General features: G+C 45.8%; 1 protein-coding gene across 50 annotated transcripts in view; it reads left to right on the forward strand.

The window, feature by feature from the left end:
* The window catches only part of nav3 (neuron navigator 3), a 242182-nt gene that overhangs the window by 164563 nt on the left and 54574 nt on the right, over window positions 1-23045 (forward strand). For all 50 annotated transcript variants that reach the window (XM_090201028.1, XM_090201029.1, XM_090201036.1 and 47 more), the window contains 2 exons: window positions 6905-7309; window positions 8186-8305. In XM_090201028.1, the coding sequence (XP_090057154.1) occupies window positions 6905-7309; window positions 8186-8305 (525 nt within the window). The remainder of the gene's footprint in view (window positions 1-6904; window positions 7310-8185; window positions 8306-23045) is intronic.

A 23045-nucleotide genomic window follows, 5' to 3' on the forward strand; every position in this document is an offset into this window, starting at 1 on the left:
ATTACATTTTAAATGCGCTAGCTTTACCTGGTCTGGTTTGTTTAATTGGTGTTTACAGCGTTATAGGGAGAGTCAATTATTCACAGCTATACGATGTTTGGATATCTGCTGGGCAGATACACCGTGCTGAGGAGAGCATGTGATTTCTCACAGATGCAGGCTTAGGCAGTGTCTCAAATGGCACCCTGTTCCCTGTAGTGCACTACTTTGACCAGAGCCCTGTGCACTGTGTAGGGAATAGGGTGCCATTTGGGACGTAGACTTGCACAGGCTAAACTCATTTCCTTCACGCCATCAGTGGTGAAACCAATTGATCTGTAACACCTGTCAACCTCGGCGCCCACCGCACATACAGCTCTACCTCAACACCCCCATGCATTTCAACCAGCGGCAGCCCAATGCAGACCTATTGAATGAAGCTCTCCCATCCATGTCCATGCAGGACATACTCCAGACAGGCAGGATCATTACTCTACTGTCCTTCATATTACCTTAACCAGTGCACTCCAGGTCAACGATGGGAAAACATTATTCTCTGTAAATGTGGATACACACATCAAGGTTGTGCTGTTTCCACCCCGTTTCATCCTGACTATTGATTTCTGGGTTTGGAGAGGAAGAGGGCCGCTCCCATACTGTGGGTTAGCCTCCGTGATGACACCATATCAGTCTTCCACCTTCCTGGAGGCCGCAGGGTACCAGGAGACAGCAGAGTGTGCGTGTGCGTGTGTGTGTGTGTGTGTGTGTGTGTGTGTGTGTGTGTGTGTGTGTGTGTGTGTGTGTGTGTGCGCGCGCGTGCATGTATGTATGTATGTATGTATGTATGTGTGTGTGTGTGTGTGTGTGTGTGTGTGTGCGTGTGTGTGTGTGTATTAGATACATGGAAATGTGAGGGATCTGTCACCTACTACTGTATGTGGACTGACTCATGCCCTGGGCCCCATCCCCCACCAGCCTCTCCACCTAGACACTGATATAGATCACTTCATGAGGTAGTCAGACCCCACCTAGACACTGATATAGATCACTTCAGGAAATAGTCAGACCCCACCTAGATACTGATACAGGACACTTCAGGAAGTAGTCAGACCCCACCTAGACACGGATATAGATCACTTCAGGAGGTAGTCAGACCCCACCTAGACACTGATATAGATCACTTCAGGAAGTAGTCAGACCCGACCTAGACACGGATATAGATCCCTTCAGGAAGTAGTCAGACCCCACCTAGACACTGATATAGATCACTTCAGGAAGTAGTCAGACATGCGTTGTGTCTTATTGTAGAGTAGATGGATCAGGACAGTGAAGCCATGTAAATCATCCTGATCCTAAATTCCTGGACAGCTGGCACCATTGGCTAATGCCGTCAATATGTGTAATAAAATAAATAAATATTATAAATATATTATTTTGAAAGAATAGCTGTGAAATAATTTGCCTACAAGGAGCCACCAGGGAATCTTATCACAATGCGTAGACAATGGACAGATAAGAGAGACACATTTTAATACCATGTGTAGACAAATTTCTGAAAATGTGGGCACAATCAGGATGTGGATAAGATCAGGTCACATGACCCATGTTAGCTCCAAGTGTAAACAGGGCTTTAGAGAATCGCTTCAGACTACATTATTGAAGCTGCGGTACCAACATGTGCCATAGGGGGCAGTGGTGACCCTCTGACAATGGGGCTCCCACACCCTACCTGCCTGCCTGCACACAGCACTGGCACAGGAATAATCAAACACACCTGCTCAGTGGCACGCCACAGCAGGTTATCTCAAACACTATGTGGGAAACCTGATGGATACCTGATCAGGATCTGGCAACCAGGTCTGGAACGCTACAGTGACAGCTCTCCTCTCTCCTCCAAACACACACACACACACATTACTTCTCCCTATCTCTCTCTCTCTGTCCACATACTGCAGAAACATATTGTTCTATAGAGACACACTGCTGTAACGTTACACACGTGTGTGTGCGGGGGTTGATGGTGATGAGGAGTGACTGTGGTTGTGACATTGCTAGCTATCTCCTTCCCCGGCTAGGATCACATAGCTGCAGCCTCTGTGTGCTCCTGATAGCTCTCACACACACACACACACACACACACGCACACACACACACACACACACACACACACACACACACACACACACACACACACACACACACACACACACACACACACACACTCACACACACACACACACAGACACACAGAACCTCCCACACACTCATGCACACACACACACACACAACCTCATACAACCTCACACACACACACACACACACACACTCACAAACCAACACTCACATGGTTGTCACTTCACACAACCCCAGGGGTTAGAGATGGATCAGTCACAGTGTTAGACAGTAGTTAGAGATGGATCAGTCTCAGTGTTAGACAGTAGTTAGAGATGGATCAGACTCAGTGTTAGACAGTGGTTAGAGATGGATCAGTCTCAGTGTTAGACAGTAGTTAGAGATGGATCAGTCTCAGTGTTAGACAGTGGTTAAAGATGGATCAGTCTCAGTGTTAGACAGTAGTTAGAGATGGATCAGTCTCAGTGTTAGACAGTGGTTAGAGATGGATCAGTCTCAGACAGTAGTTAGAGATGGATCAGCCTCAGTGTTAGACAGTGGTTAGAGATGGATCAGTCTCAGACAGTAGTTAGAGATGGATCAGCCTCAGTGTTAGACAGTAGTTAGAGATGGATCAGTCTCAGTGTTAGACAGTAGTTAGAGATGGATCAGACTCAGTGTTAGACAGTGGTTAGAGATGGATCAGTCTCAGTGTTAGACAGTAGTTAGAGATGGATCAGTCTCAGTGTTAGACAGTGGTTAAAGATGGATCAGTCTCAGTGTTAGACAGTAGTTAGAGATGGATCAGTCTCAGTGTTAGACAGTGGTTAGAGATGGATCAGTCTCAGACAGTAGTTAGAGATGGATCAGCCTCAGTGTTAGACAGTGGTTAGAGATGGATCAGTCTCAGTGTTAGACAGTAGTTAGAGATGGATCAGTCTCAGTGTTAGACAGTAGTTAGAGATGGATCAGTCTCAGTGTTAGACAGTGGTTAAAGATGTATCAGTCTCAGATAGTGGTTAGAGATGGATCAGTCTCAGTGTTAGTCAGTAGTTAGAGATGGATCAGTCTCAGTGTTAGACAGTGGTTAGAGATGGATCAGTCTCAGTGTTAGACAGGGGTTAGAGATGGATCAGTCTCAGTGTTAGACAGTGGTTAGAGATGGATCAGTGTTAGACAGTGGTTAGAGATGGATAAGTCTCAGTGTTAGTCAGTAGTTACAGATGGATCAGTCTCAGTGTTAGACAGTGGTTAGAGATGTATCAGTCTCAGTGTTAGACAGGGGTTACAGATGGATCAGTCTCACTGTTAGACAGTGGTTAGAGATGGATCAGTCTCACTGTTAGACAGGGGTTGGAGATGGATCAGTCTCAGTCAGTGGTTAGAGATGGATCAGTCTCAGACAGTGGTTTAAGATGGATCAGTCTCAGTGTTAGACAGTGGTTAGAGATGGATCAGTCTCAGTGTTAGACAGTGGTTAAAGATGGATCAGTCTCAGTCAGTGGTTAGAGATGGATCAGTCTCAGTGTTAGACAGTGGTTAGAGATGGATCAGTCTCAGTGTTAGACAGGGGTTGGAGATGGATCAGTCTCAGTGTTAGACAGTAGTTAGAGATTGATCAGTCTCAGTGTTAGACAGTGGTTGGAGATGGATCAGTCTCAGTGTTAGACAGGGGTTGGAGATGGATCAGTCTCAGTGTTAGACAGTGGTTAGAGATCGATCAGTCTCAGTGTTAGACAGGGGTTGGAGATGGATCAGTCTCAGTGTTAGACAGTAGTTAGAGATGGATCAGTCTCAGTGTTAGACAGTGGTTTAAGATGGATCAGTCTCAGTGTTAAACAGTGGTTAGAGATGGATCAGTCTCAGTGTTAGACAGGGGTTGGAGATGGATCAGTCTCAGTGTTAGACAGGGGTTGGAGATGGATCAGTCTCAGTGTTAGACAGTGGTTTAAGATGGATCAGTCTCAGTGTTAGACAGTGGTTAGAGATGGATCAGTCTCAGTGTTAGACAGTGGTTAGAGATGGATCAGTCTCAGTGTTAGAGATGGATCAGTCTCAGTGTTAGACAGGGGTTGGAGATGGATCAGTCTCAGTGTTAGACAGTGGTTAGAGATGGATCAGTCTCAGTGTTAGACAGTAGTTAGAGATGGATCAGTCTCAGTGTTAAACAGTGGTTAGAGATGGATCAGTCTCAGTGTTAGACAGTAGTTAGAGAAGGATCAGTCTCAGTGTTAGACAGTAGTTAGAGATGGATCAGTCTCAGTGTTAGACAGTGGTTAGAGATGGATCAGTGTCAGTGTTAGACAGTGGTTAAAGATGGTCAGTCTCAGTCAGTGGTTAGAGATGGATCAGTCTCAGTGTTAGACAGTGGTTAGATATGGATCAATATCAGTGTTAGACAGGGGTTGGAGATGGATCAGTCTCAGTGTTAGACAGTAGTTAGAGATGGATCAGTCTCAGTGTTAGACAGTGGTTGGAGATGTATCAGTCTCAGTGTTAGACAGTGGTTGGAGATGGATCAGTCTCAGTGTTAGACAGTGGTTAGAGATGGATCAGTCTCAGTGTTAGACAGGGGTTGGAGATGGATCAGTCTCAGTGTTAGACAGTAGTTAGAGATGGATCAGTCTCAGTGTTAGACAGTGGTTAGAGATGGATCAGTCTCAGTGTTAGACAGTGGTTAGACATGGATCAGTCTCAGTGTTAGACAGTAGTTAGAGATGGATCAGTCTCAGTGTTAAACAGTGGTTAGAGATGGATCAGTCTCAGTGTTAGACAGTAGTTAGAGAAGGATCAGTCTCAGTGTTAGACAGTAGTTAGAGATGGATCAGTCTCAGTGTTAGACAGTGGTTAGAGATGGATCAGTCTCAGTGTTAGACAGTGGTTAAAGATGGTCAGTCTCAGTCAGTGGTTAGAGATGGATCAGTCTCAGTGTTAGACAGTGGTTAGATATGGATCAATCTCATTGTTAGACAGGGGTTGGAGATGGATCAGTCTCAGTGTTAGACAGTAGTTAGAGATGGATCAGTCTCAGTGTTAGACAGTGGTTGGAGATGTATCAGTCTCAGTGTTAGACAGGGGTTGGAGATGGATCAGTCTCAGTGTTAGACAGTGGTTAGAGATGGATCAGTCTCAGTGTTAGACAGGGGTTGGAGATGGATCAGTCTCAGTGTTAGACAGTAGTTAGAGATGGATCAGTCTCAGTGTTAGACAGTGGTTAGAGATGGATCAGTCTCAGTGTTAGACAGTGGTTAGAGATGGATCAGTCTCAGTGTTAGACAGGGGTTGGAGATGGATCAGTCTCAGTGTTAGACAGGGGTTGGAGATGGATCAGTCTCAGTGTTAGACAGTGGTTTAAGATGGATCAGTCTCAGTGTTAGACAGTGGTTAGAGATGGATCAGTCTCAGTGTTAGACAGTGGTTTAAGATGGATCAGTCTCAGTGTTAGACAGTGGTTAGAGATGGATCAGTCTCAGTGTTAGACAGTAGTTAGAGATGGATCAGTCTCAGTGTTAAACAGTGGTTAGAGATGGATCAGTCTCAGTGTTAGACAGTAGTTAGATATGGATCAGTCTCAGTGTTAGACAGTAGTTAGAGATGGATCAGTCTCAGTGTTAGACAGTGGTTAAAGATGGATGTCATCTGTCCCTAATGATCATCACAATCCATCTTGTTGTTATGCTCCTCTCAGCATCTTTACTTTGGCTCTTGTTAGATCCAGTTTGAATCTCTTTAAAATCAAGTTTTATATCCTGTTTTATAAATCGTTAGATATAAACACCCATAGTGTGAATAGGATGGATTGGAACGTGTAGATTTTAGGACATTGATATTTGTGGATTATACACCAATGATGGATATGACCTCCAGACATGAGTGTAATGTAGTTATCTTTCCACCAGAGAGAGCTCAAGCTGTGTGTGTGTGTGTGTGTGTGTGTGTGTGTGTGTGTGTGTGTGTGTGTGTGTGTGTGTGTGTGTGTGTGCGTGTGCGTGTGCGTGCGTGCGTGCGTGCAATAGAGCACTTTCAGTACAGAGCAAAAACTGAGATTGTGTTTTGCATAAATGTGATTATGCGTTTTGCATAGTTTTTGAGTGAACTATCCCTTTAAAACACTGAAAGAAATATAACTTTAGGAAGGTCAGGCTATGAGATAGCAGGCTAGACACACTCACACACATATACACACACAAACACACACAAACAGTAGGTGATGTGTGTGGAGGTAACGAGTGGCATCCATTTTAGGGAAACTGCTTCGTTGCAACAACACTACCAATCTTTCTGCCTGAGCAATGTATCCTTCATACAACAGTGCACATGCTAATAGGAACATATTTTAGGGAGTGGACATTTGGGTCTGTGTGTTGAGCTGGCTATGGGTTCACCGTATGGTCATTCAACAGGGTCTCTCCAAACTAAACTCCTGTCACCTTGGGGTGAAGTTGACCCTAGATGCTGATCTTGGATCAGTTTTGCACTTCACCCCAGAGCTCACCCTGGTGGAAAGATTGGGAATATTTGTAAAGTGTCAGCAGAGCTGAAAGTATTGATCTCTCTGCTCAAATCCTCTCTGTGGCTGTGCCAGGGGGCTGAGCTGATCTGTCCCTAAACTTTCCTAATCACGCTCTCTTTCTCACTCTCCCCCTCTCTCACTCTTTTCCTCTCTCTCTCTTTTCCTCTGTCTCTCTCTCTCTCTTTTCCCCTCTCCCTCACTCTTTTCCTATCTCTTTTCCTATCTCTCTCTCTCTCTCTCTCTCTCTCTCTCTCTCTCCCTCCCTCTTTTCTGCTCTCTCCAACTCTCTGACCTCTTCAGCACCTTGGAGACGACCTTCGACAGCACAGTGACCACAGAGGTCAACGGGCGGAGCATCACCAGTCGCTCCACCCCCATGACCTCCTGGCGCCTCGGCCAATCAGCCCCAAGCCCCCGCCTACAAGCAGGCGACGCCCCTTCTATGCCCAGTACCTACACCACAGTCCCACCACCTCGGACAGGTGCAGGCACAGGTGGCGCCACTGGGCGGTACGGTCACTCGGACTCCTCCCGGTTTGTGTACAGTGCCCCCCTGAGGCGAGCGGCGACGGCAGGGGCGAGAGGGGCCGAGCAGGGGGAGAAGGGAGGAGGGCCGGAGGGGATGCTGGAGATGGACGTGGCAGGGTACATGAGCGACGGAGACATCCTGGGGAAGAACGTCAGGACAGATGACATCACCAGTGGGTAAGCGACTATGCCATAGACAGAATAGAATAGATTCTATGTTGTCCGTTGGTTAGAAGGTAAATGTGTCTTCTGCTTCTCCCAACACCCCCAGACACACACACATTCAGGGTCAATCCTGTTATTGAAGAAAAGAATCACAGTTATTGCCAAGGCCATCGCGATTCTTCCAAATGGAATGGTGAGACAGGAGAACATATGAGGGGCGATGAAGTTGTGGCTTTCACACAGCTATTGAGCAGCGACGGGAGGAATTCACCATACATGTACATTCCATACCAAACTCTCAATAGTGCGCTGGCTGACACATCGCTCAGTGAGAAAGAATAGCCCCAGATCTATTGTACATCACTGTGTTAGCCGTTCCTCTGGGGACACTGATAAGTGCTCTTCCCCAACACCCACATGTTCTGTGTCCCAGATGGCACCTTATTCCCTATATAGTGCACTACATTTGACCAGGCCTCATAGGGCTCTGGTATAAAGTAGTGCACTATAAAGGGAATAGGGTGCCATGTGGAACTCATACCTGCATTAGTTCTCCCATCCTATTTGTTCATGTATGAAATTGATTTATTGAACACCACCCGAACGAACCATCCACATTAACTATGATTAAGGTACTGTAGGGGCCAAACGTATAGCACCTAGGGATGAAAAAGTGATTAGCTGAATTATGATCCTAATTAGCTTAAACCTAATGTGCTTTCATGTCCTATCAGCCGTCTCTGATTACAACCCTGTAAATGTGTGTGCACACACGTGGGCATGCACACACGCTCACACACTCCCAATACACACACACACACACTCACACTCCCGATACACACAGTCGCGAACACAACCCAGCTTAGTGATGTAGTTTCTTCTTCGTAGGTACCTTACAGACGGTGGTCTTCACCTATACTCACGGAACGTCGGTCGCGCCCCTGACCTGAACACGGCGCTAGAGGTCACCCAGAGGATGGTCAAGGAGGTGCACGGGGACGCAGACAGGTAAGGGCGTGGCTTCCTCACAACTATTTGGGTTACTGGTGGAGGAGGGTGCAATTTCTCCTAGCTGATGATCTTGGATCATTATTGCATTTTCTCCACTAACGATTAAGGCCAGGATTGGGGGAGTCGAAGCTGATCCTGGATCTGTACCTTTGGGGAAACTATAACATGGAGCGTCTTCTAAATTACCAAGATGCAAATGTAAGACGAGAATGCCCTTCGCCAGAAATGACACGCTCTCCAGTCTCCCAGACTGAGAGAAAGCTGCCGTCGCAGACCAGGCGAAAGAGAAATGTGTCATTGATTTAATTCTGTCAAGCTGTGATTTAATGACATGCTATCATAGAAGCGGGGAGAGAAAGTGAGGAGGTGATGTCACAGCGTGGATATAGGGATTCTGAGAAGACTTAAATGAATGTGTTCTTGGAAGTTTGAGAAATGTCTGTAAATTGGATGCAGTACTCTGCTGGTTACTCTGTGGACTCCCCAGATTCATTCAATTATCAGACTCCACGGTTCTGGAGGCAGAACTTTTTCAAGCTTCTAATAAAATCTTTGGTTTGATAGTATGTTTAATTTCCTATCTGTTCTATTATTATTTTTATTTTTTTTAATGCATTTGTGGTTCCGACTATAATGGTAACTGTCATTATTTGACTGAGGCGAACAGGAGGACAGAATAAGAGAAAGGGTCTGAGCAGAGTAAATGTCTTGTTGATTTATCAAATAGGAAGAAAAATATTTTGCTTGGTGTGTCTTCCTTTGTGCTCCTAGACTTGATCATCAAACGGTTGTTTTGTATACTGGAGGGTTGGAGGTTCTCTGTAGCAGTCAGAGGAGAGAGTCAGATCATGTCTGGGACTTTCCAACCGTCAAAGCGGCCGGTCTGAATACAGTATAACCTCTACGCTCGTCACGTTGCCAGCTACGTCTCATCTCGCTGTCAGCCTGTCAGCTTCGATCTAGAGGTGAACTGACTGATAGATCCAAGCTAATCAAACGCGTCAGAAGTCCAGACCACACTGTCCACTGTGCTGTCTTCCCTCATACTCCACTTTCACTCATATCGCCTCCAGACCTGGGTTTATATACTATTTGAAATCATTTAAAATATTTGATCTAAGCTTGATTGAGCCCTGACATAATAAACCTGCTACTGGCAGGCAAGAGCAAACGCTCAAAGTTTTTGAATGATTTCAAATACTCTCTGAACCCAAGATAGCCTCCTCCTGCATGTACTACGCTCTATTCACTACCCCTAACTAATCCATACCTAACTTTAAGATGACAGCGTGACTTTCACTGCAGGACGTAGTGGCATAGTCTGGCACCTCAGGGATAATGGGATATGTAGTCTCTGATCCCATAGACGTGGGAAGGAGGCCAGGTATAGCAGCCTCGATAAGGATCTTTCAGGAGTGAATTACGGAAGGCTGCTTTTTGCCCGAAGGAGGGAGGCTAAATCCCCCTGCTCTAATGCTTCCTTCCTGTCTGCCTCAGGATGTGCATCCTAAATGGCACCCTATTCCCTATATAACACAGTACTATTGACCAGGCCTCATAGGGCTCTGGTCAAAGATACTACACTATATAGGGAATAGGGTGCCATTTGAGATGCATCCAGTGTGTGTCAGTGTGTGATTGTAGCGCCTGACATTTCTCAGTCCCACTGACATCTGACGGACTCTGGGAAGGAAATTCATTTGGGAGCCTCCCGCTCAACTGAGCTAGGCTCTTGTGCAGTCTCCTCTCTCTCTCTCTCTCTCTCTCTCTCTCTCTCTCTCTCTCTCTCTCTCTCTCTCCCTCCCTCTCCCTCTCCCCCTCTCTCTCTCTCTCTCTCTATCTCTCTCTCTCTCTCTCTCTCCCTCTCCCTCTCTCTCTCGCTCTCTCTCTCTCTCTCTCTCTCTCTCTCTCTCTCTCTCCTCTCTCTCTCCTCTCCCTCTCTCCCTTTCTCTCTCCCTCTCTCTCTCTCTCTCTCTCTCTTTCACCGTGACGGATACACTCAAATCATTCTCATCCCAAAACTTTTGGAACACCTTGGAACATACAGAAGTCCATATTTCCTAAAGCCCCTGCTTAACGTTGCCCTAACTTTCTCTCCTGTCCTCTCGGCATCCAAACTGGTCCTACATGCTGCAGTATCTCTTCTCACGTAGAGAAACTGTGCTCTCTCCACAACAGGAGCATCTTTACGGAGATGGTTGACTATAGGCTTGTTAGAAGCAATAAAGACTTGCTTTGATGCCTGGTGTCCTTTGACCTGGAGTTCCCACTTGCCTCCTCACTGCGTTTTCACAGTCAAAGGTCCGGTAGTTAGCAGTTTACTGTGTGAAAAACTCCATCCTGAAATTCAGCTTTAAACCAACCAAATCAATTTAACATGTTAAACCAATTGAATTTCTCAATTTAAACTTTTGGGCTTGGTTGTTGAACTTGATGGACTGTTTTCCTGGACCCAGATAAAGTCTAGTACCGGATAAATAAATAGAAATACTCTACAGGGAATCTCCTTTGAAATGGCTTTTAAGTCCTGGAATAGTCTTCATCTGGGTCCAGGAAACCAACCGGCACTATTCCACCCAAAATGAGCTTCTACCTTGGGACTAGTCTTCCTTTCCATTGGTCACAGCTCCCTGACAAATTACAAGGCCTAATTGAGAAGGTAAACAGGCCCATCCTCAGCCAGAGACAGAGAAATGGAGAGAGAGAGAGAGATTTGGAGGAGGTCCTGTAAAAAAAAAACACAAAAAAACGTTTTTATTTGCATAAAGAGCTCCGTTGGGGCTCATTACCTTTCATGGTTATGTCTGCTAACCAACGAGTCCCCTGGCAGCTCTCAAGGCAGCGGTATCCGCAACACTACGGAGGCTACCTAGCTAAATCCATCTAAATGAATACTGATTGGGAATGGTAAGTAACATTTTGAAGGAAGAGACCATCTGGTGCGGAAACAGTGTGGATTTGTGTTTGGTGCTGAGGAGTATTTATTAGTTGTTTTTTTACAGTAGGCTGCCTAACAGTTGGAGTGGATGTGTGCTTGAGTCTATTCAATACTGATGTCATAAATACATATGCCACTAATGCTCAATCGAAAAAGCAATGCATTGTATTTACATGAAGCTGGCTTCGATAGTTGAGCTGGTGATGTGAGGCTCTGGTTTGCTCAGTCGATGTTGCCCTCGTCCTTTGTAGAATCTTCCGGGTCGTCGTGTGAGAGGGTCGTCGTGTTCTGAGAGGTTCATCTCACTCTGGAGATTTGTCCGCGTCGGTCAGTGTTCTTGTACTAGATTTGAGCATATTTTCAGCTGCAGTCTGATATATGCTAGTTTAGTATGCACTTCATCTTTAGGAGATCAATAGTTCAGAGTTCATACCATGTCATGTGTGAGGCAAGCGCTCACGTTTCCTGGTCTGTAGAGTTGAAATTAGAATTAGCCCTTTTCAACGTGGGGGACAAGTCCTCCCGTTATTTGGAACTAAAGTGACTTTTCATCACGGGGGCTTTTATTGAAATGTAGAAAAGGGGGTTGGTTCATCATTTCCGACCAATGTCTATTCACTTGGGCGTGGCCGCTGAGTGAGCATCAGTTTACTTATGAAGACAATTCTCTCATTTAGAAGACTAAACATCACATTACATCATTTACATCAAATAGTTTAATCTTCACTCATTCATTTTATACGATAATTAGATGCAAGCCTCAGAACTGAGGAACCTGTATAAACAGAGTTATGGTAATGTGGCTGTATTGTCTTTCATGAGGTCACAATCATGAAACAAAACGGACCGGGTCGTAGCTGGCTTCTCCACCGACCGTTTCCACATTTTCAAATTCTGGGATGTAGTAGAATTTGGCGGGAGAGTTCCTTTGTTCTACTGCGACCCTCTCTCTCCCATATTGCATAGTCAGGGAGACAAGAGTCAGGGAGACCCTTCCTAACAGGAGAGGGGGACACTGCTTTACAAAGGACTCATAACCATGCCAATGGCCTCATAAAGAGGAGTCCTATTGAGATGGCACAGTAGCACTGCCAGTCAATGGCCTCATTCTCCTGTTTCATTAGTGTTGAGACGTCTTAAAAAATATATATATTTAACCATTATTTAACCAGCTAGGCTAGTTGACAACAAGTTCTCATTTACAACTGCGACCTGGCCAAGATAAAGCACAGCAGTTCGACACATACAATAACACAGAGTTACACATGGAATAAACAAACATACAGTCAATAATACAGTAGATGAGGTAAGAGGTAAGATAAGGGAGGTAAGGCAATAAATAGGCCATGGTGGCGAAGTAATTACAATATAGTAATTAAACACTGGAATGGTAGATGTGCAGAAGATGAATGTGCAAGTAGAGATACTGGGGTGCAAAGAAGCAAGATAAATAAATAAATAAATACAGTATGGGATGAGGTAGTTGGATGGGCTGTTTACAGATGGGCTATGTACAGGTGCAGTGATCTGTGAGCTGCTATGATAGCTGGTGCTTAAAGCTAGTGAGAGAGATATAAGTCTCCAGCTTCAGTGATTTTTGCAGTTCGTTCCAAATCAAATCAAAATCAAATCAAATGTATTTATATAGCCCTTCTTACATCAGCTGATATCTCAAAGTGCTGTACAGAAACCCAGCCTAAAACCCCAAACAGCAAGCAATGCAGGTGTAGAAGCACCAGTCATTGGCAGCAGAGAACTGGAAGGAAAGGCTGTCAAAGGAGGAATTGGCTTTGCGGGAGACCAGTGAGATATACTTGCTGGAGCTCGTGCTACGGGTGGGTGCTGCTATGGTGACCAGTGAGATGAGATAAGGCGGGGCTTTACCTAGCAGAGACTTGTAGATGACCTGGAGCCAGTGGGTTTGGCAAAGAGTATGAAGCGAGGGCCAGGATATGAGAGCGTACAGGTCGCAGTGGTGGGTAGTATATGGGGCTTTGGTGACAAAACGGATGGCACTGTGATAGACTGCATCCAATTTGTTGAGTAGGGTGTTGGAGGCTATTTTATAGATGAATTTGGGTGAAGGAGAAATGGGGGAGGCTTGGGCGAGTTGCTGTGGGGAGTGCAGGGCTGTTGACCGGGGTAGGGGTAGCCAGGTGGAAAGCATGGCCAGCCGTAGAAAAATGCTTATTGAAATTCTCAATTATAGTGGATTTATCGGTGGTGACAGTGTTTCCTAGCCTCAGTGCAGTGGGCAGCTGGGAGGAGGTGCTCTTATTCTCCATGGACTTTACAGTGTCCCAGAACTTTTTTGAGTTTGTGCTACAGGATTCACATTTTTGCTTGAAAAAGCTAGCCTTAGCTTTCCTAACTGCCTGTGTACATTGGTTCCTAACTTCCCTGAAAAGTTGCATATCACGGGGGCAATTCAATGCTAATGCAGAACGCCACGAGATGTTTTTTTGCTGGTCAAGGGCAGTCAGATCTGGAGAGAACCAAGGGCAGTCAGATCTGGAGAGAACCAAGGGCAGTATCTGTTCCTGGTTCTACATGTTTTGCACCGCCAGTCAAGACTCATCCTCCTGTTTCACCAGTATTGAGACGTCTTGCACCGCCAGTCAAGACTCATCCTCCTGTTTCACCAGTATTGAGACGTCTTGCACCGCCAGTCAAGACTCATCCTCCTGTTTCACCAGTATTGAGACGTCTTGCAACGCCAGACAAGACTCATCCTCCTGTTTCACCAGTATTGAGACGTCTTGCACCGCCAGTCAAGACTCATCCTCCTGTTTCACCAGTATTGAGACGTCTTGCACCGCCAGTCAAGACTCATCCTCCTGTTTCACCAGTATTGAGACGTCTTGCACCGCCAGACAAGACTCATCCTCCTGTTTCACCAGTATTGAGACGTCTTGCACCGCCAGTCAAGACTCATCCTCCTGTTTCACCAGTATTGAGACGTCTTGCACCGCCAGTCAAGACTCATCCTCCTGTTTCACCAGTATTGAGACGTCTTGCACCGCCAGACAAGACTCATCCTCCTGTTTCACCAGTATTGAGACGTCTTGCACCGCCAGTCAAGACTCATCCTCCTGTTTCACCAGTATTGAGACGTCTTGCACCGCCAGTCAAGACTCATCCTCCTGTTTCACCAGTATTGAGACGTCTTGCACCGCCAGTCAAGACTCATCCTCCTGTTTCACCAGTATTGAGACGTCTTGCACCGCCAGTCAAGACTCATCCTCCTGTTTCACCAGTATTGAGACGTCTTGCACCGCCAGTCAAGACTCATCCTCCTGTTTCACCAGTATTGAGACGTCTTGCACCGCCAGTCAAGACTCATCCTCCTGTTTCACCAGTATTGAGACGTCTTGCACCGCCAGTCAAGACTCATCCTCCTGTTTCACCAGTATTGAGACGTCTTGCACCGCCAGTCAAGACTCATCCTCCTGTTTCACCAGTATTGAGACGTCTTGCACCGCCACCCTTTAGACCTTTGTTAGCAGCTAGCTGTGTTAATGCCCTGAGGCTGCAGCAAAACTTGCGTCAAAGGAGACGGCCGTCAGAACAAAGCCTCTATTCACTTTCAAGGTGATTCACATGAAAGAGAAAGGTCTTGAGTCAATCCTTGAGCCAAAGTGAAGGAGAATCATTCCAAGCCTTTCTCAATTTTGGATTCTGACAAGGTCATTTTATGTACTGGCCTTCAGCATTTGTTATGGAAAATGCGATGGTAGAATGGCTACAAATTTGGTTCTGATGCTGTTACAATCTGAAATTCCACCTCCGGGAACAGATGCCTAAGCAAGTGATGCATTTTCCCCTAAACGGTGTTGCCAGTCTGCAGTAGACACAATAACTAGTCAAACTGTGGCTTTTCTACATCCACTCTCATGATCTGGCATTATGAAACAGTTGTGACTTCTACTCTGGCTAAAAGCCCATCTAAAAATAGCCCAACTCATGCATCATAAATGAGTGTGTGCTCGTTGCTCTACTGTCAGGCGAGGCCGTCGAGGCACAAGCGGGTGTGTTTTGACTCGACAGCCTCCTGATTCTCAGCACAGGCATGAATAAGTAAAGGGCTCTGCTTTTAGCGTCTCTGTGTCTCTAAGTCTATCCCTCTGCTGCCTACATGGAGCCAGCTAGAAGGCCGGACTGGTGATGGCAGCTGGCTCTGCACTTTTCTGTTTGAAAAGGAAGCTTTGGGGGATTGGGGTGTGTATGTGTGTATGTATGTGTGTGTGTGTGTGTGTGTGTGTGTGTATGTGTGTGTGTGTGTGTGTGTGTGTGTGTGTGTGTGTGTGTGTGTGTGTGTGTGTGTGTGTGTGTGTGTAAGTGTGTGTGTGTGTGTTGTGAAACAGCAGACACACACTGATTCAGACAGGAGGGAGCGGTTGTGGTATCACTTCATGGCTCTGCAGTGCTGACGTAAGCAGTACAGGGGATGGTTTTTGCAGAGTCATTGACAAAGCCAGTTATTATATAAGGGTTGTGCTTCTGGTACAGTTCATGTGCACTAAAGCAACCACTAAGGGCACCACTAAGGGCACCACTTGAAAGGAAAGTGTCCTTGCTCACAACCTGAAGTTGTTATTTGTAGGACTTTCTGTTTTTGCAGTCAGTTCTAAGATACTTTACTGCAATGTCCTAAACAGTACCTGCTGTGTCAGAAAATGTGCTTTCAAGTAATGTTGGAAGATGTTTCATCGTAGATATCGGTGTCCTGCTGTGTGTGTGTGTGCCGTCTCTTAGAAATGGAAAAAGCACTGTTTCCTCATTGCATACACTAATTATCTATTTGTTTACCATGGCTCAGAGTGAAACAATGTTTTACTTTGAAGCTCGGTGTTTCTGGCATTTCTTATGCACTGGTATTGGTCCAAGTTTCTCTGGCATTCCCCATTCAGAAAACTGTATTCATCATTAACCAGAGTAATATTCTCCTGGGGAGGAAGGGCCTGTCATGAACCCAATGACCGTACTAATTAAAGTCTAAATAATTTAGTAGAGTCAATGGTGTAAGGAATGGGCACAGATTGTCACATATATGTATTCTGGTCCTACTGTAGGAGGGGGATATCATCTCTCATCAGGATGATGTATCATCTCTCATCAGGATGGGGTATCATCTCTCATCAGGATGATGTATCATCTCTCATCAGGATGGGGTATCATCTCTCATCAGGATGATGTATCATCTCTCATCAGGATGATGTATCATCTCTCATCAGGATGATGTATCATCTCTCATCAGGATGATGTATCATCTCTCATCAGGATGATGTATCATCTCTCATCAGGATGGGATATCATCTCTCATCAGGATGATGTATCATCTCTCATCAGGATGGGGTATCATCTCTCATCAGGATGATGTATCATCTCTCATCAGGATGATGTATCATCTCTCATCAGGATGATGTATCATCTCTCATCAGGATGATGTATCATCTCTCATCAGGATGATGTATCATCTCTCATCAGGATGGGATATCATCTCTCATCAGGATGGGGTATCATCTCTCATCAGGATGGGGTATCATCTCTCATCAGGATGATGTATCATCTCTCATCAGGATGATGTATCATCTCTCATCAGGATGGGGTATCATCTCTCATCAGGATGATGTATCATCTCTCATCAGGATGATGTATCATCTCTCATCAGGATGATGTATCATCTCTCATCAGGATGATGTATCATCGCTCATCAGGATGGGATATCATCTCTCATCAGGATGATGTATCATCTCTCATCAGGATGGGATATCATCTCTCATCAGGATGATGTATCATCTCTCATCAGGATGATGTATCATCTCTCATCAGGATGGGGTATCATCTCTCATCAGGATGGGGTATCATCTCTCATCAGGATGGGGTATCATCTCTCATCAGGATAGGGCATCCTACTGTATGATATAGGGGTCTATTAGAAAACCTGTGCAAAATATGAATGTTTAAATAGTTTGTCGGTAAGTGTGGCTCAGTTAGTTGAGCGCGGCGCTTGCCCTGCCAGGATCATGGGTTTTATCCCGCTGGGCCCACCCATATATAACATGTATGCACGCGTAACTGTGGATGAAAGCGTCTGCTAAGTGTCAGGTATTACAGCCAGTATTCGGCTCAGTTTAGAAGGTCAAGGATTTGTCCGAACCCACCAAGGTGATTGGACTTATGGTAGACGCTAGGTTATTTTGTGTTTATGCACAATATCTTTTCTGGTTATGCCCACTATCTTTCCCCTCACGTAGGCCGACAGTGTTTATGCGATTCATCCACTAGGCAAAACCCTGACAGGTAGCCTCTCTGTGGCCATATGTCCTCTCCTCTCTCCCAGTAGACACATCAGAGGATCAGTGGTGCGGTCAACCCTGTCTGGCACCAGGGAGGGGGGGGGGGGGGACAGGTAGTGTTCCCCCCCAGAGGGCTTCGTATCCTGGGGATCATCCATCCACCTGCCCCTGTGTCTGGCTGGACCCTGTACCCCTCGGATCAGAGCCTGAGGGTGAAGGAGGTTGTGGGTAAAGACACATGCTGGGAGGGGCAAGACACGGTTGTCTGCTTCCCTGATGGATGACCGCAAATGATTGCACTGCTGGGTGTGTGTGTGTCCTGTTTCCTGGGGGTGTTGGAGTTATGGGAAGAGGAACATGTGATAGGAGGGATTCATAGTAGGGTGGAATAAGGTTGAGATAAGAGCATCTTCATGTATTTATTTATACTTGTCATAATGTATATCAGGCCATATATGAAGACATTTTTGGCAGATGTATCAACAGATAGCATCAACAGGTAGCATCAACAGGTAGCACCCACAGAGAGCACCAACAGAGAGCACCAACAGAGAGCACCAACAGAGACCATAAGCTATACGACATGGTACCATGACAGCATCTAGTTATCAGCATCTAGTTAACACACACACATACAAACACAAACACAGACAAACACACACGCACAAACACACACGCACAAACACATACAATCACAAACACACACACAAAACGAGGGGGGGACGGGGCGACCCCTTGTTTATTTTGGATGCCAGATCTAGTATATCCAATCTACGTCTGAGGAAAGGTGCTCAACAAGGAACAGAAATAGCAATGCATGTGAATTGTGTTCAGTACAGTGAGATAACGTAGCGTAGCATTTTCCCCATCACCAGAAGCAGCTGCTCTTTCTCGGGTTTTCTAATGTTATGGAGACTGGAAAGTTGTAATTAATAACTGGTGTTAGAGCCTAACTGATGCAGAGCCTAAAATCTGAAAGGAAGAAAGAGAGAGTCGCAGCTTGCCAGAGTTATAATGATTGCAGTGCAGGTGCCTGGGAGATGCCCTTGAGAATGCGGTACAAGCGAGAACATGGAAAAAAAGTTTACATCCTGGGGGTTACAACTGAGAGACACTGCATACAAAGGCATTGGTTATTTCCAAATGGATAAATGCTGGAGCCAAATGCTCCGGGGTGACTAGGATAGGGGGAAATTCCAAACTGACCCAAGATCAGCGTCTTATGGCAACTTCACCCTACACCGAGCCAAATATTTGTCAAGGCTGACACAACACCTCAAGAGACGGTCGAATTTTGAGGACAAACGAGCTCCACTGAAACAAAGTACATCAACACAGACTAGTGCTGTCATGCCTCATTATTTAGAAAGGCAGGGTATTGACAGGAAGGCAGCTACTCTGTGACTAAATGCCTCAGCTCAGATCGATGCCGAGTCATGAATGATGGCTAATATGGCCGCCACCAAACACAGGGCGGTGACAAACAATCGTCCCAGTGAGTTTGTCTGGCAACGAGGATTGATTTTCTTGCAGAGTAAAGGTGTCCATATTAGGAAAAAGTCACACATCCATGGATGTGACTCAGACACAACCTCCATGGATGTGGGACTGTCCTAATATGGATACCATACAGGGCTGTGTTTCTCCACCACAGGGATAAACAAACAGAATGATCATTAGCCCAACGACAGTAAGACTCATTCCCATTTATAATCAGCTGATGATGTGTTTTGTGTGTTAAGCAGTGGAGGGCGGCCCGAGTTTCTGAAGCTAGAGATTCCTTTCTGTTGATACTATATTGCCGGGTGATTCAGAGAAGTAGGCCAGAGTCAACCACAGAGGGCTGTTGTGGTGGTTGAATGGTAATAGAGGCTTGTTGTTGCCAGCCTTTTTCTGGGAAGTTCTGTGTGATGTGAAATCATGGGTCTGAAAGGAATATTACCTGGGATGATTGAATTGAATCTTTTTATAAGAATGAATGAAAGTCACATTATTAATAATTCAATTGACTGCCGCGCTGCCTGGCTCTGTTGTGGATTATACAAATGTAATCATATTAAATGATGCATGTTATTGCATAATTACAGCGATAAAAGTTTTATGAGTCTACATGGGCCTCGGTTGTTTCGATCAAAGACGCCAATCATGAATTCCGTAAACAAGATCCAGAATTTGCAGAAGACGAGAGATTAAGTTTGAGGATGATCATGGATAGATTGTGTGCTGTCATATTGTAATGACTAACCTCTAGCTCATTCACCATGAATACTGTAGCACAGTTGAAGAAAATGCATACATGGTAGACTTGTCCATATAGAAATATTGATCTCTAGTTTACACCTAATTATGACTGATCCAATCCAGAATTGGATTTGTCACAAGCGTAAAACACAATAGAGACACACCTCTTTAATCTGGTGCCCCACATAGAGAGGTGGAATACCATTATCCTAGAGAGGAGAGGATCCAGGTTGTGCTGTGCCAGTACAGGGGATCAGACCCAGCGTGGGGAGCTGGGGGCTGGGGGCTGGGAGCTGGGAGGGGGAGGGGGGGAGGGGGGGGCTTACAGTGGTAGCGGTAGTGGTGGCGCCAGCAAGCGTGCCATAGAAGGCAGGGGCAGACAGCTGGGTGACCCTTGAGGATGCCAGACGGTGCCAGCCACCCCATTTGAGCCAGGCTGGCTGCCAAGCATTGTGGGAAGCATAAAGTCGTGTCTTTCTGGCTCTTGGGAAGTGAGACAAAGTGATATAGTAGCTGGTGTCTTGTTTCTCTGGAGATGCAGAGCCATTTTATTCATACTGTGACTCCGCCATGTTGTAATCTTCAGCCTTGAGGCAGCAGAACACAGAATAGTCTTTCTGTCTAATCCACACCAGAGAAAGGGTGAGAACTGTGCACGGCATGCTGCTGTCATCTGGACTGGCTGTGTTGTACTGTAGTCTGCAGCTTGTGTTGTTGGACTGAGCTCATGTGGTGTTGTTTTGGTTGGCCCCTGACTGGCACTGCTGGCTGGTAAAAGCCATCTGCACTGCAGCAGCGACCAAGCCCTGTCTTGTGTAAACCAAGCCCTGTCTTGTGCAAACCAAGCCCTGTCTTGTGCAAACCAAGCCCTGTCTTGTGCAAACCAAGCCCTGTCTTGTGCAAACCAAGCCCTGTCTTGTACAAACCAAGCCCTGTCTTGTGCAAACCAAGCCCTGTCTTATACAAACCAAGCCCTGTCTTGTGCAAACCAAGCCCTGTCTTGTACAAACCAAGCCCTGTCTTGTACAAACCAAGCCCTGTCTTGTGCAAAACAAGCCCTGTCTTGTGCACACCAAGCCAAGCAGAGGAGCATTGACGTGCCGCTGTCTATTTCCCCAAGGCATGTCTCATTCCCAGCATCTGCAAAATATCTATTTAATTGAGTTGAACACTGTTCAATTGGATTCTACTGGCAGTGACAGCCATTATATTTATCAAATACTTGGTTTTCAAGGCCAAATCTAAAAAATGACATATTGAAACAATGTCAATCACATTGCCCTCTAAAGCCAATGCTCATAATGACTTCCATTTAGTATGAATCCCCATCAGACTCATTCTGTGGTTAGGAAACAAGCCTTGTGAATAATGTCTAGATTCACCCCGGAGATGAATCTATATAGACAGCCTGCCTGCCTGCCTCACCTATTATATATGAGCTCATTTCCTTTCAAGGCTTTTCAGACAAACAGCACACAGTTTGCTCACTCTTCTTCCAGGAAGGGGTTCTGTTGTCTCTCATCCTGAGGCTACTAGATTCATCCCCCTTTCTCTCCATTCTGCTGCAATTAACCCCTCGTGGTCCAGCGCTGGCTCTTATTGGTCTGCGGGGCGTCTCTTGGCGATTAAGTGGGTGGCGGGCGGATCCTAACGGGAGGGAGGGGAATAGGGGGGAGGAGGGGTTGTGCAGAGCGATGGGGTAGGTGTTCCTCCACTCTCTGTAACTATCCGAGTGCAGTCGTGTCACAGCTAGCTGTACAGCCAGCCAGGGCAGGTGGGCTGGGCTCCTGACTCTAGTTAGGGCGCTATAGTCAGTCAGCCAACCAAGGAAGGAGCCAGGCAGGGAAGGAGAGCCTCAGCCAGCCAGTCGGTCCTTGTAACAACAGACAGCCATAATCCATCCATCCTTCCCAGAGAGGTGAGTGGGAGTCAGCTGGCTCCAACGCTTTACCCCCCCCCCCCTTCACACTTTACCCCCCCTTTCACACACACACACACACACACACACACACACACACACACACACACACACACACACACACACACACACACACACACATACACACACATACACACACACACACACGCTATTGATTGCTGTTCGTTTGGTGTGCTCTCTCAGATCAGTAGGGAATTACTTATACTGATGGGACAGTTTACAGTTTGGCTTTGGCTAAGCTGGATGAGCCTGCTGGTTAAGAGAGAGGGAAAACATTGATTAAGGTCATTTAGCACGGCATGTTTTCTGACGTGTAATTGCGAGAGCCTCGGGGCTCAATAGCATTAGGCTAGGATTACAGGACGGACTAACACGGGCTAGAGCACTTTGAAAGCAGTTTCTTTGAAAGCGTCCCCATTATGGCGTTGACGTGTGTCTCACAATTCACTTCACCCTACACTGCTCTAAACCGTGTTCAGCCTTTTATTCTCTTTGTTTTGAGGTGGAATGGGTGTCACAGATTGATCCTGAATGTATTTCATGGTATTAAGCGAATGAGTGTCATGGTATTTCATGGTATTAAGCGACTGGGTGTCATGGTATTTCATGGTATTAAGCGGCTGGGTGTCATGGTATTTCATGGTATTAAGAGACTGGGTGTCATGGTATTTCATGGTATTAAGCGGCTGGGTGTCATGGTATTTCATGGTATTAAGCGAATGAGTGTCATGGTATTTCATGGTATTAAGCGAATGAGTGTCATGGTATTTCATGGTATTAAGCGAATGAGTGTCATGGTATTTCATGGTATTAAGCGAATGAGTGTCATGGTATTTCATGGTATTAAGCGACTGGGTGTCATGGTATTTCATGGTATTAAGAGACTGGGTGTCATCTCGAAAATGACTGTTTATCTCTTTGGATTTATCGTCTTAACATTTTCATGATTCTTCTGAAGGAACGGTGATGAGGTCCTTGATTGAATACATACGGTCACTTTCAATTTAGTATTAAAGACAAACCGTTTATGAAAACACCTCAGGGCGTACTCCACCTCCCAACAGAGTCTCTGTGGCTGCATTTAGAACGCAAACAGTTCTTTACAAAAGGCGCCAAATGAAAGAACTGTATGGATGAATGTGCTTGTCATTGTGTTGAGAAATGCGGAAGGAACACATCACTGTAGCTCCTTATTGTGAGAGTCTGGGTGATGTGTGGGAGTTTGGGTGATGTGTGAGAGTCTGGGTGATGTGTGGGAGTTTGGGTGATGTTTGAGAGTCTGGGTGATGTGTGGGAGTTTGGGTGATGTGTGAGAGTCTG

This window comes from Oncorhynchus mykiss, chromosome 15 (genome assembly GCF_057628025.1).
Source record: "Oncorhynchus mykiss isolate SJ-2025 chromosome 15, ASM5762802v1, whole genome shotgun sequence".
Lineage (NCBI taxonomy): Eukaryota > Metazoa > Chordata > Actinopteri > Salmoniformes > Salmonidae > Oncorhynchus > Oncorhynchus mykiss.